The sequence below is a fragment of the Amborella trichopoda genome, chromosome 9 (assembly GCF_054954075.1).
Source record: "Amborella trichopoda isolate Santa Cruz 75 chromosome 9, AtrichopodaSantaCruz75HAP2 v2.0, whole genome shotgun sequence".
In the NCBI taxonomy this organism is placed as follows: Eukaryota; Viridiplantae; Streptophyta; class Magnoliopsida; order Amborellales; family Amborellaceae; genus Amborella; species Amborella trichopoda.
Window position 1 is genome coordinate 20,814,475 of NC_142344.1, and position 20,114 is coordinate 20,834,588.

A 20,114-nucleotide genomic window follows, 5' to 3' on the forward strand; every position below is an offset into this window, starting at 1 on the left:
TTAAAATCTACCTTTAAAATCCTTTGAAAAATGTTGTTTTGATGTTGGAAAAACATCTAATTAATCGACTAGACATTGAGATGGATAGATATGGAGAAAAACAGAGATTTCAATTCCTAAAAATAGTATATCTTGAAACACATTATCTAGACCGTCAGATTTTAATGTGTTCATAAGATCTATTTGATTTGAACTATTTTTAGAGCTTTAAAATTTTAGAATTAGAGATAAAATTAGATTCTACCACCATCCTACAAAATTTGGACACCAAATTTGAATCTCATAGCAAAGTCTTGAGATGCACTTTATTTTGATTGTTTAAAGTTGCAACCTTATGCAAACCACATCCATTCAATAATTCATATATAATGCACCCATTCAATATTTGTACGTACGTACTGTTAAGATATGGATATCTCATAACAAAGTCTTCAGATGCACCATATTTGAATCTCATAACAAAGTCTTGAGATGCACCTTATTTTGATGGTTTAAAGTTGCAACCTTATGCAAACCACATCCATTCAATAATTCATATATAATGTACCCATTCAATATTTGTACGTACATACTGTTAAGATATGGATATCTCGAATATTTCGGGTTCATATTGCTAGACATCATTATGGATGTATGAGTATATATCTCTTGATAAGATTAGGTATCTAGAAGATAAATGTCAAGTTATTTTGGTGATAGGGCCTCCTACTATTTACTTATCTCCAAGAATCATACTGTATTTATCCTGTAATTGTGCGATTATCCTCTATATATAGAGGTACTCTTTGATGTAAAGATTCATCCAAAATAGTGAAGATGTAGCCAGTTGGGCTTTGGATCCGTGGATGTAAGGTTTCGGCTTGAAACACGTAAATATTGTGTTCTCTTGTCTTCTTTCCCCTATGCTCTCATGAATTCTAACATGGTATCAGAGCCATCATAGCCTCCTCAACTTAGATCTAAGCTCGCCAACCTCGGATCTGTGGTCGAGAAATTTCATTGTTATTGGCTCATATTTATTAGAGAAATTTCATATTTATTAGCGTTCGGGAAATTTCATTTTTATTAGCGTTCAGGAAATTTCGTGGTATGCAAATCCCGCCTCGCTTGAATAAAATATGTTCGTCGTTCGATGGTTTTCAGCAAGAAGATCCTCATGACTTCGATTCTTTTGAGGTTCTCTGATTCTCTTTCGATGTTCTCTGATTTTCTTTTGGAGTACTCTAATTATTGTACAGATCTTTTGGGGTATCCTCTCTTTTGAAGAGGGCAGATGGGTATGATTTATCGCCCTTGGATTCATATGACTCTGGACTTTTCCATATTCCAGCCAAGAAAGCTCCCATTGAGAAGCTCAAGCGATGGAGACAAATAGCCCTTGTGCTCATGCAGCTGGTGAAGGGAAAGTGCCAAGTCCTCCTCAAGAAGTTACTATACCAGTTCTAGATGGTTATGGAATTGGTCCCGATGAGCTTGTTGCAATGAGCCGAGATCATAACCTTCCTGCATTGCAGGCACGTGGAGAGTTTATCATCACAGGTTTTCGGCCAAAGACCCGCTCCAAAGATATTGACTGTCTATCTCTTGATTGGGGAGAAATTCAAGCTTCGAAGGTAAGAGAGAGAAAAGTAATAGTATTTAAACGGATCCAAGAAAGATATGAGAGAACAGGGCTTGCATGTGTATAGTGGGGTGTGAGGGAATACGTTTCTAGAGAGAGAGGGACAGACACCAACATGGTCTCAGGGCACCTTTTGAAATACCAAGGGTTTGGGCTCTCTACTTTCTTTTAGAGACTTTCTCTCTAGGGCCTTCTTCTTTGAAGATCTTATATCTCAGAGGCTTCTTTTCTTTCTAGAGGCTTGCTCCCTTTAAAAGAAAAGGATCATCACACATGATGGAGCAACGGAAAACTCTATCATCCAGTAGAATTGAGTAACGAAAAACTCAATCATTAAAACATTGGCATCTGGATCAAACGGGATCGAGTAAACCCGATCATCACACAAGTTGGAGTAATGGAAAACTTCATCATCAAACGGGATCAAGTAACGGAAAACTTGATCATCAACTAGGATTGAGAAATTCGATCATTTTCATCTCCTCATTTGGAGACGGAACTCTTGATCATCAACCATAACTTCCCTTTGCATAATAGTTTGGACTGATCAAGAATCTGGATTTTCTTGTCCACATAGAGGTTACATTAGAGATGTTGCCTTCATCTCTACTCATCTTATCTCCTTATCTTTTATTCTCCATATCTCCTACACTCTCCCCCTCAAGTTGGGTGTAGATGCAAAGAAATACCCAACTTGCAAAATACAAATTTTTTTTTCGAGTACAATCATATATATATATATATATATATATATAAAGCCAATAAAATTGGGCTTCTGGACAATAGCCCACATCTAAAAAAAAATACCACCCTTTTTTTTTTTTTTGTAAACAAGCCCAAAACGAATAGGCTGAACATTCTGAAAAGTCCTCTCTCTCTCTACAACTTGCAATTCCTTGGAGAAGAAACTCTTTTTTCATCAGAAACACTTGGAGTAACAATGACTTTATTATCAATCCCCTGAAAGCCCTAATTGATAAAAATCTCTCTCTCATCAAATAATTATTTCTCTCTCTCTATCACCTTGCTTCTCCAAATATTGCACATGGTTGTAATAAATCTTTCGGCATAATCACCTCGGTTCCTCTGACACAATTAAAAAGATAAAAAAGAAAAAATATGCATTATTCCCCGAGCTCTCTCCAAGGGTATCTTAACCAAATCTGGAAGCTCGCGGCACAATTGTAGATGTTATTAAGCACCAGTTGTCCTTTTCTTTTTTTTTTGTTACAGGGGATACAATCCCAACACTAAGAAGCCAATCCTGCATCTATTGCTTAGAACCCATCTCCTCCTCGTTTGCTCGGTGTTTTGCGAAGTCGGCGTAGCTAAATGCTTTAACCTCATCTTCGTCGCTAAAATTACCATCTCTTTAGCGTTACTCATTAAAGCGTTCCTTGGCAAGCTTCCAAAGAACGAGTTTTGTGGTGTCCTATTGCCAGCTGCGAACTTGAGTAACAAAAAAATTAATTGAGGTAGAGTCTTGAAAATTATTTATAATGAAGTCATAAAAAAAATCAATCGAGATTGAACTTTGCTCTGATACAATATTAGAATTTGTGGGAGCATACATACACAGATATTGAATGGAGAATAGAGATAGAAGAAGAGAGAACACAACATTTACGTGGTTCATGGATCCAAAGCCCAACCGGCTATATCTTCACTGTTTGGATGAATCTTTACATCAAAGAGTACTTCTATATAGAGAGGATAATCACACGATTACATGAGATAAATATGGTATGATAACTTGATATCTATCTTCTAGATACCTAACATTGTCAAGAGATATATACCTATACATCAATAATGATGTATATCAATATGAACCCGAGATATCTATATGTAGAGGTACTCTTTGACGTAAATATTCATCTAAAATAGTGAAGATGTAGCCAGTTGGGTTTTGGATCCGTGGACGTAAGGCTTCGGCCTGAACCACGTAAATATTGTGTTCTCTCTTTTTCTTTCCCCTATGCTCCCACGAATTCTAACACATAATGTTAAGATTTAATAGCCTTCCTAGGTGTAGAAACAAGAATCTTAAAGTTAGATCCTACCAAGAACGTGTACTTATCCTGCTGGAAATAAAATAGGCTAGAGTACGAGCTATAATACAATCTTAGGTGTAGAAACAAGATCTCAAAGTTAGATCCCACCAAGAACATGTACTTATCCCGCTGAAAAATAAAATAGGCGAGAGTATGAGCCATAATACAAGAAATAAAGTATAAAATACATACACAAGAACTCAAAGATTTACACGATTTGCGCTATTACCTCTTTATCCTGTCGAGCAAACCCTTTTAGACCCGCTCTCACCGCCGATCTCTCATCTCTATTCTACAGCTAAACCAATATCCAAGTAGAGACCCATCTCTATTCCACAGCTAAACTATTATCTAGGTAGAGACACATCTCTATTCTACAGCAAGAGACACATCTCTATTCTATAGCTAAATTGTTGCCTAGGAAAATAACCTTGAGAGCAAGCGTGACTTTATCTTACTACAAATTTTCATGGGAACCACTTCTCTATACATGAGACGCATCATGGAGTTTCTCATAAGAAGCTCTCTTCTCTTTGAGGGAGGCTCTTCTCTCATGCACATGAAGCTATCTTTTTCTCTGTGGGGAGGGAGGCTTTTCTCTAATGCATAAGAGGCCCCTCCCTCTCTATCTCTAGAGGAAGCCACGTTTCTCATATGGTAACCTAAATAGAACATACATAGTATTTCATATTTCATCCCATATACATAAACTTAGGAGCCCACGCGAAATAGGAAACTTTCCATAGATGTTACACATATCTCAAGAACTAAGAGATATTTACAAGAATCCTAATGTTTTTAGATTTGTATTTCCTTTAGAAAACTTATCAATATCAATCCCACATAATATTGATTTCCCTTGTGTTAGGGTGATTTTTGGATAATCACTATATCCGACACATACATGGGTATGTAATCCCTGTCAACAACTTTATAAACTTTCTTATAAAGCAGAAATTGCTTTTTAATCAATGTTTGACTTCAAGCCACTAGTGACGTTTTAACTTTCAAGGTCGAAGATCCAAAGTGAATTTCTAGACAACTTTCAAAGTCGACGGGAAAAGGGTTCTTGTTGACTTCGGGCCAAAGATCCAAGTGGTTGCATTTTGGGGGAAGATAAAATAAGCAAAAAAAAAAAAAAAAAAAAAAAAAAAAAAAAAAAGGAAAACAAAGAAAAAAAGTATGGATTGAAAGAAAAAAAAATTAAGAAATTTTTTATTTTTCATAATAATAGTTTTTTTTTAAAAAAAAGGAATTCTGTAACTTTTATTAATCAACTAAAAGATATTACAGAGTCAGAAATAAGAGTCGACGATAGGGACGAACCACCTTTAACAAGCTGGTCGGCCAAAGCATTCGCCTCACGAAACACATGCACAAAGGAAATAACAAGAGACCTGGAAAAATCCCAAATCTAAAGCAAGGTGGACCTAAGTTCCCAGGGACGCTTTTGAGCACCATTGTACTAGTTAATGACATTCAGCGAGTCACCCTCCATGATACAAAATCGACCCACCTTTCTATCAATGAAAACCCATTTCAACATAATTGGTTGTTGTGACCCCTAACGACCCTGCATAGGAAAAACCATAACCCCATTCCAATCTCTCACAACACCACCATAGCCAGCAGGGCCTGGATTCCCAAAAGAGCTTCCATCGAAGTTGAGTTTAAAGGTACCTTCTAAAGGAGCCACCCATCTACCCTTTGGTCTGCACTTGAAGGTCCCTAAATAGAAAAGAATTGGTAAATTCCTCTTGAAATAACTTCCAAAATATCTGGCCCCTCCTTGGTAACTGAGCAATATAGCCAAAGGCCATGTAGTGTCCAACAGTCTCTCAAAAGGAAAACCAATGCCATCAAACACCCTTCGATTTCTTTCTTTCCAGACTTCACAAAGTATCAGGCCACGTGCAATCTGCCAAATGACAAGCCCAAACTTGGGGACCATCACAGACAAATTAAAGATAATCCCTACAACCTCGGCGGGCATGACGAGGGGAATCCCAAGTTTATCAAAAACCAATGCCAAATTTTAAAGGTGAATGGGCAATGTAGAAACAAATGCGGCACTGTTTCAGGATCTATTTTGCACAGCAAACATACATTAGGCATAATCTTACCTCTTTTGATAAAGTTGTCAGTGGTGAGCACCTTATTTTACACAGCCAGCCATAAAAAAGCTTAGATTTTTAGGGGTAAAGGCCATTTCCAAATTGGGGCAATCTCAGGCATTGGCCACCTCCATCGGTCATGGAACAAAAAGTTAAAAACAATATTTCCACAATATCAGTATTTTAGGGGACATGAATGTAACTTTTTATTTTTTATTGCCAGTTGTCTAATTTAACCTAACATACTCCTTCCTAAATGTTGCCTATAGGATTTATGTTAACAATTATATGGGTACATGAAGCATAGGACTCGAAATATAGGATTGGGGATGTCTTCAAGGGTGCCATTTATATAGAGCCTAGGCTCTAAACAATCAAATTAGAGCCTACCTTCAAATAGTTTCGAGATATGTGGTTTCAATATCATAAATCTTTGTGATAGACTTAAAATATATTTTTATATTTATTTATAAAATTTAAAGCTTCAAAAATAGTGGAGATCGATAGATCTATGAAAATCTTGAAAATTGACGGTCCAAAAATGCATTACAAAACACACTATTTCCAAAACTTGAAATCCATTTTTTTTCATGTGCATACATCTTGATGTCGAGATGATCAATTTGAAAATATTTGGGCATCAAAACAACCTCTTCTAGTGAACTTTTTCTAGTAAGCTCAAATTTGATTGTTTAGAGCCTCGGCTCTATGTAAACTTTTCCCTATCTTCAATCCCCTTAATAATCTATTTTTGAAATAAATTTTGACCATGATTTTTAAGGAATATATAATCCTTATCATGGAGATCATTAACATGTAAAAAAATATATACATTAAAACTAAAAATGACCCTTTTTTAGAAAGAAATATTTGAGCCATTGATTTTTCCTTTTTTTCTTGGCGGAACCATCACTCGGAGAATGCAAATGTAGAAATACGTCCCTCGCATGAACTATTTTTCCTTTAATCATTATGCACCCTCTTTAAAAACATTGGGTGGACTATGTAGTATTGTCAGTTTTGCACATCAAAACCAAAATAATCAGATAAGGGGTTGGGGTTGCAGTGGTAGCACCCTACACCTTAGTCACCATATTGTGATTTTCATTCTCACTAACAACACCCTATTAACCGCTTCAAAAAACTAACTTCTAAATTATCTAAGAAAACGGGTAGGAGCCTGCCTATCTTCCCCATTGAATTACCAAAAAAACAAAAAACAAAATAATAGGGAAGTTTTTGAAAATTTGCGTGGCTCTCCTCCCTAGTATTCTCCTCCTAAATCAAAATAAATCTAGATAAATCTAAATCAACATAAGCATATATATTTTTAGAATAAAATTTCTGCTAAAATGTTAAATTTGAAAATAAATATCGCAAAAATCTTCCCACAATTTGGTTGGTCCAACTTTATGCTCTTAGTCTTATAGGTCATTGCTTCATGCTACTCCTTAATTCCTAAAGGATTTGGTGCATGTTGAAGCTAAAATGCATGATCCCAGTTGCATGATCACTTCCGAAAGCTCGTTATTATAAGCTGAATATTGATGGTGCGGCCTTGCACAGCCCTAGTTTGGCAGGTGGTGGTAGGGTCATAAGAAACTCCAATGGTCGATTTGTGGTGGCATATGCTAAACACTTTGGTTTTGCGTCCAATAATATTGCAGAATTCCAAGCTCTAGAAGAAGGCATTCTTTTTGCTATTCAAAAGAGTTGCTTGCCAATACATGTAGAAAGTGATTAATCTCTACTAGTAGATAACATTAACAATAAACATCGAACCTTTTGGAGATTACAACCATAGTTGACAATTATCGTGCAAGGTTATCGCCTCACAAATGTCTATTGCTCATATTTTTTTCACGAGGTGAATATGGTAGCTGATGCCCTTGCTAAAAGATGATTGATTTATATTTGTCATAGTCGTCCACCCCTATTATAGGTTGTTATCCTTTTTCTATTAATGAAAAATTGAGTAGGGGCCTTCTCCCTCACTGACTTACCCCAAAAAAAACTTAATTTTGGAAAGTTTTTTTTTGATTGGCATGTTGGTTTTGCAAAGAGTATTCAACTTTTCATAAGCTACAGTTAAATGTACGACATGCATCTCCATGTTAGAAGAGAGATTCGTTGCTAAACAAAGAGGAAAACAACTAACAACTATTCGTTCAAATCATAGTTGTCTATCTATAGCATTATCATCGTATCATTTTGTTATTTTTTAAAGAGCTTTTAAAATGTAAAGATTAATATATTTTTATGATTAAATTTTTGTGCTTCCGAAATAAATTATAATCAAATTTTAAACAAAATTTACACTTTAATATAATTTTTTAATATTATAATAATGAAATTTTTTATAAGTGCCCTCCTTGTATTGTAGAAGTAAGGTGTACCCCCAAAAATTATTTGGAGATCCAATTCTAGTTTCAAGAACCCTCATGAAACTTAAAATTTAAAAAATGGTACGGATCAAGTAGATATATAAATATTTGAATATCTTAAAAATATAGAATCCAAATAACTTGTTACAAGATGCATTTTTTTTAATATTTGAAATTCTTTGTTTTACTTCATATTCACACTTCTTGAGGTTGAGATGATTATTGGAGTTTCTTCAATGTCGGAACACTCTCTTCTAAAATTTTTTGAGATGCACCTTACTCCATACTCCAATAGTTTAAGGTTGCAACCTTGCATAAATTTTTTTTTTAATATATACCCCCTTAAATTTCACATTTTATACCCATGTCCCCCTTTTTCATCCATACTTTTCCGTCTTTATTTAATTTTTTCCAAAATGCCCCTGAATCGGTACTCCAAGTACCGACTCAATTTGAAAATTAGATCATGGAGGCAATGGAAGTGCCAACTGATCCTTTGGATTTGCCATAGGACTCCAAAGTGTGGGTCTAGACCCCAAGTGCCGATCCGACCTAAAGCATACGTCCAACCCTTAAGGGACCCGATTCATTCATTTTTCCTTCTTAGTTTCACTATCGCTCTCTCACCCAACCTATGGTAAATATAGAGTGCAGGCTGCTCCATATGCTGACCCTCCTTGAGCTTCAAGTTTAGTTGGCACTTGGAATGTAGACACGCACTCTGGAGCAGTCGGCACTCTCAAGTTTTAACCCGACTTGAAGCTCAAGTGTTGTCATTTGGAACACCAATCCGTATTCTGGAACTCCAAGACAAATCTAGAGTGTGGGTTGGCACTGCATGCACTCCTACCTGAGCTTTAGGTTCGACAACCCTACCTTCAGGTGCATTTTGGAAAAAGAAAAAAGATAGAAAGCGAGTAAAGGGACATGGGTGAGGTTTGTATAATGTGTTAACCTTGTACTATTGACGTAAGGTACGTCTCAAAACTATGTCAAAAATGCAGTTTCGGTGCCACAAAGCCTTGCAATGATATGAAAAGCTATTGTTGTCCCCCAATTATGAAATTTAAAGTTCAAGAAATAGTGACAATCAAACATAGCTATGAACATCTAAATATCTTAAAAATAGACGGTCCAAATAATGCGTTAGAAGATGAGCTATTTTTAAGACTAAAAATCCCCCTTTTTTTTCATGTCTATGAATCTCGATGTTGCGATGTTCGATTTGATGGTTTTCCAGTATAAAAACAACCTTCAATAGTGGGTTTCTTAGGTGCACCTTATATGTACAGTATAAGGTTGAGACCTTATATAAACTTTTTCCACTTTAAATAAATATAATATATGTGAGGATATCCCTTTCAATAAAGTTTTTCCATTTCTTTGTCCTTTTCCAATTGTTCTTTACAGGAAATTTTCGTTAATAAAAGTAGTTGATAACCACTTTTCGAGTTTGTCGTAAAGTTCTTACTCTGAAATTTTAAATCTCAAAATAAAATATGTTATATTTACTTAAAGAAATTCATCATCGTCAAATTTCCAACAAACAATTCCCTTCTTTTAAATTTTTGAAGGAGTAGTTGTAAATTTTTCTCTGAAGTTACATTTTTTAAAATTTTCAAAAATCATTGTATTTTCATGTTTTTAAAATTTATTTATTATAATATTAAAAAAAAATATCCTATTATTTCATAGTTTTAACTTCTATATCTCATCGGACTCAATAATTGAAAATGTTACTTGTAAGCAAAAAGACTCCATCTTTTCTATCTTCCAACCCACTAAACCCTTTTGACCATGTATTATTCACCTCAACAACTTATGAAATGACTCTATATATCTCTCTCTATAACTCCATCTCTCTCAAAACTCCATCTCTCTCTAAAACTCAAACTCCATCTCTCTCTCTCACCTCATTGTCTCTCTCTCTCTCAAAACTCCATCTCTCTCCCTAAAACTCAAACTTAATCTCTCTCTCTCTCTCTCTAAAACTTCATCTCTCTCTCTCACATAAAAAGGTGTGATGATGTTCGAGCTCAAACTAAACCTCTTGGCTGGTGAACTCACCGAGAAGCAAAGAGAGAGATGGAGTTTTAAAAAGAGAGAGATGAAGTTTGAATAGAGTATCATTTTAGTGTTTGTTTGGGTCAAAACTTTATGGTCAAAGGGGTCCAGGGGGTTGTAAGATAGAAAAGATATAGATTTTTTGCTTACAAGTAATATTTTCAATTTTTGGGTCTCATGAGATATGAAAGTTAAAAATAAGGGATAAGGAGATATTTTCCCTAATATTAATGGTTTTAGTAAGAAAAACATTTTGAAAATTTATTATTATTTATAAGTAGCATGTATTAAGATGTTAGATGGTTACTTATGGTTGTCTTAGTTATAATCTTAAATTTAGACGTTCGTTTTGTAAACAGGTCATGCTAAGATTTTATATGGTTACTTATGGTTGTCTTAGTGATAATCTTAAATTTAGATGTTCGTTTTGTAAACCAGTGAGCAATAATCCAATGCAACAGTTGTATCGTGATATAATGCAACAACACTTTTAAAAAATCATGTTTGTGGCATTTGTATGACCTTAAATTTTGCACACGCACTCTCTTCATCTCAATAATCAATTTCCCAAAAAAAAAGACGTTCAATTTGAACCCTAGATATGGTCAAAACTAGTCCCCTCCAAAAATGAAGACCATTCATTTTGTAAATTTCAAGATCTTAGCCTTTATAAACTGAAAATCATTTTTATCTTTTTTAACATTGTTTATCTAATGATAACAAAGCTATCCAAAAAAATTGGAAATGAAAAAATCCTTCTAAGGGCTAGATCTAAGCATCTTACTAAAATGAACTGCCTATGTTAATTGGGCTAAAAAAATACTTCTAGATTGTGTTTTCAATTTTTTCTTTTTTTGTGATTGTTCATTAGAATGAAAAGAGTGTACATGTCAAAATTTCAATCAAACAAATGACCATAAGATAGTTTTTTAAGATTGTTGTATCATAGTGCTAGACAATGGTCGCATGAAATCATTGCTTATATATATGGGCGCGGTTTGCACAGAACCGAGGCTCTAATCAATCAAATTTGAACCCATCTTCAAATAGTGCTGAAAAATATAGTTTCAATGCCAGAAAGTTTTGTGATAACCTTAAATTATATTTTCATATTTAATTATAAAATTTAATGCTTCAAAACTAGTGTAGATCGATCAGATCTATGAAAACTTGAAAATCTTAAAATTGACGTTCGAAAAATGCATTACAAGATGCCCTATTTCCAAAACTTGAAATTCATTTTTTTCTCATGTCCATGGATCTTGATGTTGAGATGATCATTTTGATGATATTCGGGCATCAAAACGACCTATTCTAATGAATATTTTGAAGTAGGCTCTAATTCGATTATTTAGAGCCTAGGCTCTATATAAACTTATATATATATATATATATATATATATATATATATATATATATATATATATATATATATATAAATGGGTGTGGTTTCCATAAGGTTGCAACCCTAAACAATCCAATTAAGGTGCACCTTCAAATTTGATCATAACATATAATTTTGATGTAAAATATTCTTAGGATTATCTCAAAATCTATTTTCATATCTAATTATAAAAATTTAAACTCTAAAAATGGTTAAAATCAAATAGATCTATAAACATATGGAAATTTAAAAAATGGATGGTCTAGATAATGTATTGTAAGACACTATTTCTGGGACTCAAAATCTTTTTTTCTTTCATAATCATACATATCAATGTCAAGATACTCAATTAGAGGGGTTTCAACATTTAAAAAATATTTTCCAATGGATTTTTGAAGTGCATCCATAGTTCTACATTTAAGGTTGCAATCTTATATAAACTTTTTCATATATATATATATATATATATATATATATATATATATATATATATATATATATATATATATATATATATCCATTAACTTAAGGAACCGTACTTTGTGTTTCCATTAACTTAAGGAAACGTACTTTGTAATTTGTATGTCAACGGATGCAATTCTGCATTTGTGTCATCCATCCTAAGGATATATGTGAACAAGTGTTAGCCTTATATAAAAGCAAAATTGACAGCCTAAATTTATTCTTCAAAAACCATTATTTTTAAATTTTAAATCCTTTTTTTTTTTTTTAACATACTATTGATCCCATGTTAAAAATTATATATTCCCAGAAAATCAAATTCAAAATCCATCTAAAAAAGGATTATGGAGAGAGGGTGTATATGAATTGGCCGACTCATAAAAACCGTGTCCTTAATATATAACTTTTTATTTTTATAACAATAATATTCCGTTTAAAGCGTCACTATATGCCATGCCCGTGCCCCCACTAGTATATATAATGGGAGCATAAAAATATGCATACGTTACCATCCAGCTCAAGCTAACCACTACTTTTAGGATGTGGTTTGCATTTGGTTGCGACACACCTCCAAACTTTGTCTTAAGATGTAACTTTGATGTAAAAAATTCTTAAGAATGTCAGAAAAACCATTTTCGTTCCTAATTATAAAATTTTAAACTCCACAAAAATAGTTTACATCAATAGATCTATAAACACATGAAAATATTGAAAATGAACGGTCAAAAGAATGTGTTGTAGGCTATACTTATTCTTGGGACTTAAAATCTGTTTTTTTTCTATATATATTGATGTTGATATTAAATAGATGGTTTTCCACCATCACAATAACATTTTTCAATGGATTTTTTATGAGAAAGTATACAAAGATACCACTTACTTTTAGTACAAAGATGTCACAATCTCTTGTCTTTCAATTTTAAATTGAGTGGTTGCAAGCATGTCATTGACTAGACTCAAAATTCAAACAAAATTTTCTAAAATTTGTAACACTCAAGTAATCCAATTTGCATCTAATAAATGAGAGTGATTGTAACCTCCTTACAATAAAGATAAATGGTCTGGTAGTATACAATTCTTTTTTGATGTGCACTTGATTTCTACATTGTAAACCCTATATAAATTTTTTCCATAATTTTATAGTCAAGTAGCTTATTTGCTTACAAGACGACGCCCTTTCTCTCTACCCCCTCTCTAGCTCTCTCTACCACACCCGTTTTCATGTACTCCGGGCAATAGCGTACACAATACCTTGTATCCTCTTCTAACGCCTTGTAAATGCACTCTTTTTATGTGCTCCAGGTAAAGGGCTCAGATAACACCTTGTATACCCTTCTTGCGTCTTCCTGTACATGAAAAATTAGCATGATGAGAGAGAGATTTGGTAAAGATAGTGAGATATTGTGACAAATTGCTTGGTATCGTTTATCAACACGTGTCAATAAAATGTAATATGAACAAATCGTCAATGTCTAGACCACGACATTCTGTCATGCTATTTCAAAAGTGTCTATTGCTCAGGCACCCATGACCTCCTAAGGTGATCAAACGCTCTAACACTACCGCAAGGAACTGTGTATGTCATTTACACAATTACAGTATTCATAGGTGTCAAAATCTGCAATATTTTAAAAAATTCAAACAAAGATAAATGAATTTCTTGCAGAGTCTGTTTCAATTTATGTTTCTCTACATTTTGAATATCCATATTTTATTTTATAATTTCTGAATTGTTTATATGAAAATTAATAGAATAAAAGAACAATTGCATGTGCAGTACCTGCTTTTTGGTCCAGCAAACTAGACACCTTAAACATCTACCATCCATGTAACGCTGACCATGGTTACATGCAATGCTATTCCTTGTGACAAACAGTGATTGAATAAAGGATGGTTTCAGTGTCCACTTTCCAGTGATGGACATTCACTGGGTGCTGTTAGTTTCCGCCATCTCTTTGTGTCAGTAAAGGGACAGTGACTGTCCCGATGGTGTACCAACAAATATAATGCTACCATGTGAAATACTTTCTGAATTACCATTTGCTAGTGATTTTCATGTACTAGGGGTCGCATGTCATTCTAAGTGTAGTCTCCACCATCTGTTCTTAGTGACCGACAATGGAGAACCGTTCGTCTGCTTGAGTGGACAATGGTGGAGGTATTATTTACTTAGCCATCATTCATTGAGAATATACAGGGTCGGCCTACATGATGTGCGGCAAGAGCAGATTACATGCGGTATGATATACCTCCCCTTCTATTAATACTGATAGCCTTGCCAAAAGACTCAAAACCTCAAATTGAAAACCACGGACTTTCATTAATGGAATAAGTATGAAGCATTTTACATACCCATCACTTCTCCATTCGAAAATTTAAAGGTCCTTGGGATTCAGATCCTGGCTGGTGGGAGGTCAAGTGAACAGGCTGCATTAGTTAAAGAGGGTTGACTTTTACAACATTACAACTCAGGTTCAAATCCCATTGGGTGACTTAAAAATATTTAAATGTCTTTTAGTGGCAAGTTAGTTTTACATTTGGGCGAAGTTCATCTAATTTTGGTGCACTTTCTTCATAATTTAGATGAAATCGTAGCCAAAATTCTCAACATCAGCCATGTCTACTATACTTTATTGAAACACTTTTAAGTAATTCCAAATCCCAAAATCTCAATAGATTTCTTTCCCTGATGAAAACCATTTCAAAATCAATAGTTTCTAAACTGCAATTGAGACCATTATAAAATCCACATTAATGTTGTCAAAATTGTCAGCCAGAACGCCATATGATGCAAAAACTTTAAGGCGCCAAAATCAGCCAAATAGGCCCATTTGCATATTTGGCTCCGTAGAATCTTTGTTACAAAAATATTAAATTCAAAAGAATTGCGAAAAATAAAAAATGAGCAGTGGAAAAGCAAAAATAAGAGATATGGAAGAAATTGGAACATACGAGACAAGATTTGTGAAAACATATTGTGAAACACAAGGGCAAAAGTTCAGATTTTTGGCAAAAAAGATGAATCTTGAAGAAAATTCCAGCTTTCTTTTTTCTTCTTTGCTACCTCTACCTCAAGTTCTCAATAAGCCTAAACCACTCTTCCGCACTACATCAAAACGAAAGCATCAAAACAAAAATAGTTTCAAGGCTTACCAGATGAGTTATTCCTCCATAGTGTCTGCACATCAATGGTCGAGAGGCTAGGGTCATCGAGCCGCTTCCAAGTCTTAATGGACTTCACCGCACCATTCATTGGGTTAGTATTAGCTACCACAATGCGAACCCTACGAGGCCAACCGGCCTTACCATAGGCATGGTATCCAAACCCACCCGCATAGCACAAGTGAACGCCTGTGAGCTTCCCACAAAAATCATTCACATGGTCGTGACCAATGAAAGCAGCCTTCACATCTCCAGCTTCAACCATGGTAGTGAAGAAGCCAGAGTTTATAGAAGGGGAGCTTATGCCTTCTTGCTTCACACCAGTGAAGTTCGAGGCATCAAAGCTGCTAAATTCAGGAAGAGGTATATGGAAGAATGCGAGCCCTGGTGCTCCCCTCTTTTGAGCTTCAGGCCCAGTCTTGTATCTCCGCTACCCAAAAATATAGAAAAGAACTTAGTGCTAGTACATGAAATCAGAAAATAGTATGACAATTAGCTACAGCAAAGATTAATAACATCATGGTCCTTTTAGTAGCTTTTCTATTTTTGCTGGGTTTTTCCAACTGCGTAAGTTCATACATGAGCATACTTCATGTAGAAGACTAAAGGCATGGGTGGTCAATGTAGTGGGAGCCCCAACATGACATCTTGTATTCCATTCCGGCAGGGACCCCCATTCCCGCTGATCTACCCTAAAAAAAAAGGAAAAAAGTCAAGATTTGCCCTCATGATAGTCGGGCCATCTTCCCCAAAAGAACTGTGAACTTATTGTCTTGTTACTCCTTTAGAAGTAATAGCAACACTATATTTCGTGTCTATAGGGATTCTCTATTTGTATATTTGAATAACCATTTTATACGCCTAAAACCCTAATAAAGCAAGTCAAATAAAAACTAGGGAAGCTTTCGCTAACTCGACAGCCAGGAGGGAAATCCAATCCTATTTTAGGAGTGGTTCGGTTCGATCAGTTACCCATTCATTCCATCAACATGCTTCCAATAAGGCAGGCTATAGAAGCATTGGGAGATGAAACCAGCTATTCTATTCTGGCTAGCGGCAAAACTACAAAGTAACAATGAAAATCTAAGTCAACCAAGTCATTGGTCTTATCTGTTCTTGTCTTTCTTTCTTTCCTTCTTTGTTCTACTATGAATTGATACCTAGGGATCGAGCTACTTGGTGAATACTCTCAATTCACACCTTGAGAAGGAGATTTCCTGCAATAATGCTGTAGGTTTCATGAAAGCATGCACTGTGATAAATATCTGTGGGCAGGTCCTAACCAACATTTGGGTTAAGCAGCCCAAATGGTTTGCTAGGCCATAATAGCAAGGGAAACAATGCAACATTCCAAAGGATGGTTGCAGTAACAAAGGTTCTACTATTCCACAAACTATAGAAATTTCTCCTATTGGACCCCTAAGAGAAGTGCTCAAACCTGCTCATAGAGAATATTTCCTAGAATGCCCATTTTAAAAAGAACTAAAATGAGATTCCATGCTATGTGATAGGATGGGGTGCTTTCTAAGATTATAGAGAGGCAGTTGGCCACATTCATAGTACATTTAGCATTGCACTATATTGATGAAAGAGAAGGAATACGTATTGCAAGAAGGCCATACAAACTGCAATTTACTACTTCGATTTGTTGATAATAAGAGACAAGGATTAACATTTCTCATGTGTAATGTACTTCTTTCCTGACCTAGAAAAGAAAAGGGTAAGTTGGGGTTCAAGGTGACTTAACTACACAAAGTACTTATTTGGGTGCTTGTGCATATTATAGCATTTCCTCAATAATCATTGCCAGCCTGAGATCCTTTGGAAAAATTTGTGCATTGATGAGGATCTCAGATCCTGTTTTTGGACCCTTGCACCAAAGTTTTCTAGGATCTGAATTTCAAATCTCTAAACCTTTGCAACCAAGTCCCAATCTCGTTCAAATAGTGATAGTTCAACAAAAACAGAAAGGAAATGCTTGTGGGATAAAACAAAAGAAATGACAATACAAAATACCTGCAACTCAGAAGATGTTTTCTGAAACCAAACTTGCTGAGAAGGCTTGATCCACCCGTAACCAGGGATTGATGGAACAGTAGAGTAATCACCACTATCCAAGAAATATAAGTTCAGGATAGATTTGTTATGGAGCTTTGACCCAATTGGACCATGAACTTCCAGATTATAATTCCCAAAGCCATCAATATGGTCACCATCACAAGAGCTCAATGGTGGATTTAGTCTAGAGAGAGTGTGAGGCATTGAGACAATGTGTTTCATCACCTCTTCTCTGTTTAATGTGGATTCTTGATCATGGTTTCCTAGAACCGCAGCCCAAGGAATTTTTGAATGAACAGCAGGTGCAAAAGCAGCATTCATAGACTTTGCAGAGTCAGCTGCATTCAGGCCAAAGATATTATCACCTGGAGAGAGAGAGAGAGAGAGATTAGTCCCATTGAGCAATTCATGGAAAAACCAAAATCGTAGAGCATGAGAGAAAAGGATTTGGCCTAATGAAATGAGCTCACGTTTGTATGAGAAATGAACAGTCAGATACTCAGATATAAAAAGACTATAAAAAAAAGAAAAAAAAATTAACACCAACTCAGGGAACAAACACAAACTAAATAAATTCCCAATCCGGCAGACAATGAATGTATGAGTTCAAATTCCATTATGGGTAACCCCTGGTTCACTAATCCCCTATAAGCCACCCTTTGCCTGATACTTGTGATTCAATTTGGGTGGTTTTGGAAAAGATAGTTGTAGTAAGAGACATTTATCATTGTAGGCTACAATTTTGAATTCTCTGTTCTGTGAGAAAGATGTAAAAAAATTAGAGACCCTGAAAAATCTAATCCACATAACTACTCGTTATATTATTACTAGTATCAATGTTCATTATATTATTACTAGTATCAATGTTTTTGAAATCAGTTCGGGCTCTGAACTTGGGCCTGGTGTAGATGAGTTACCATGGGGAGTCCAAGTGGACTTGTTTGAGTCTGCAATGAGCCACCCAAAGAACCAAAAAACCCAAAAGAAGAGAAAAATCACCAAAATTTAAAAGTCAGGAAAAACTAATAAACAAACGAAAGAGTACGTAAACGATGAGAAAAAAGTTTTCAGGTTTTCAAAGAATAACAAGTACAGAAAACTGGTCAAGCATCATTTTCTCAGCAAAATGATAAAAGAAAAAAGAGAAAAATTACTTATAATTACAAGAACATAACAGATATACAAAACTAATTATGAGTCAATCATAATTGATTTAGTCAAAGTTTGAATCATTTATAAATCAATTATGAGTAATAATAAATAAATTATAAGCCCTCAGAGTTTCGGGGAGTTCACCCTGCTGAGCCCAAGTAACTTGGGCTACTACTTGCATCCGAGTCAGACTTGTAAAACATTGACTAGTATGCAAGAACCCATCAGAAATGGCAAAGGGAATTTGGGTGAAATTTCTAAAAGCATTAGAGAGGAGATTATACTCACAGTCAAAACACTTTCCCTTATATAATTCTCGGAAGGTCTCAATTCTCGGAAGGTCTCCTCAGAAGAAGGAGAGGGCATCAAAATATTAACATAAGAGAAAAAACAGTTTAATAGGAAAAAATTCATGGAATTTCAGAATGTTACATACTTAAGTGTGCTAGTTCCTCAAATTGGGCTATTTTTCATGATACTCCCATAACCTCGAAGAGCGAGATTCCGGACATGGAATTTCATCCTACTTTCCTCGAAGAGCTCCAAAACTGAATCAAGATTTCACCTTATTTTGTGAATGGTCGATCACTCTCACACTAAAACTCACTTTTTTATCAAAAAAAGGTAAAATAATCATTATATGATTTGCTTTATTGCATAGTTCTAATACCCCAATTCCGTAGCTGTTCAGTAAGTTTGTTCTCGAGAGAGATAGAGACCTGTGAAGACAATGAGGTTGGGGTTTTCTGCCATGATGATCCTGTTGAGGAAAGCGGTTGTGTTGAGGTCTGAGCAACCCGGCACTTCTTCAGGCAAAACATCGAGGCAGGGCGTGGTCTCTCCATCAGCGTAATGCATATCAGCCACCTGAACAATCTTGAATCTCCCTTTCCCATCAAACCTCAGAATTTCGCTCTCACTTTTACTTCTCCTTGTTGTTGTTGCTGTTGTTTCTGAAGCAGAAGGAGAAGGAGGGAGAGAGGAACAGAGAAGGCCTAACAACAAAATAATGGAGGAGCAACGAGCCCGAGCCATGGCTCCAATCTGGATACGTTGGGTAGATACCACACGCTGTATTTATTGACGCTCCGAGGAAACAAGCGACAATAAATGGACGCCGTTAGCATGCGGCCAGCCTGCATATTGTAGAAATGCGGGCTTCGCGATGAATAAATATTATTTATTCGATAGATAATTTTTAGGGTGCGGTTTGTATAGAGCCTACGCTCTAAACAATCGAATTAGAGCCTATTTTTAAATAGTAACGAGAAACATGGATTCAATATTGGAAATCTTTGTGATAATCTTAAAATATATTTTCATCTTTAAATATAAAATTTAAAGCTTCAAAAATTGTGTAGATCCACATATCTATGAAAACTTGAAAATCTTGAAAAATGACAGTCCAAAAATGTGTTACAAATTATACTATATTCTTTTCTCATGTCTATGCATCTTGATGTCGAGATGATCAATTTGAGGATATTCGGATATCAAAACAACTTCCTCTAATGAAAGTTTTGAAATAGGTTCAAATTTGATTGTTTAGAGCCTCGGTTCCGTATAAACTTTTTTTTAATTTTTCATGAATATGAAAATAAATAAATAAATTTTCAAATTAAAATAATAATTATATTAAAAAAATATTTGAACGGTTAA

General features: G+C 35.0%; 1 protein-coding gene across 3 annotated transcripts; it reads right to left on the reverse strand.

The window, feature by feature from the left end:
• Positions 1-13,081: 13,081 nt before the first annotated feature.
• Positions 13,082-19,610, reverse strand: LOC18436418 (putative inactive purple acid phosphatase 29). 3 transcript variants are annotated; one of them, XR_016041537.1, is made up of 4 exons: positions 19,175-19,610; positions 17,262-17,668; positions 15,237-15,670; positions 13,082-13,429 (listed from the first exon to the last, which is right to left on the reverse strand). XR_016041537.1 is itself a non-coding variant. In XM_006846438.4 (4 exons), the coding sequence occupies exons 1-4, from the start codon at positions 19,488-19,490 to the stop codon at positions 13,395-13,397; spliced, it is 1,197 nt and encodes a 398-aa protein (XP_006846501.1). In that variant the 5' UTR covers position 19,491; the 3' UTR covers positions 13,082-13,394. The 3 variants fall into 3 exon arrangements, 2 of the variants coding, with proteins under 2 accessions (XP_006846501.1, XP_088704343.1); XM_006846438.4 differs by having other exon boundaries at positions 15,237-15,675; positions 19,175-19,491; XM_088848217.1 differs by lacking the exon at positions 15,237-15,670.
• Positions 19,611-20,114: the final 504 nt, after the last annotated feature.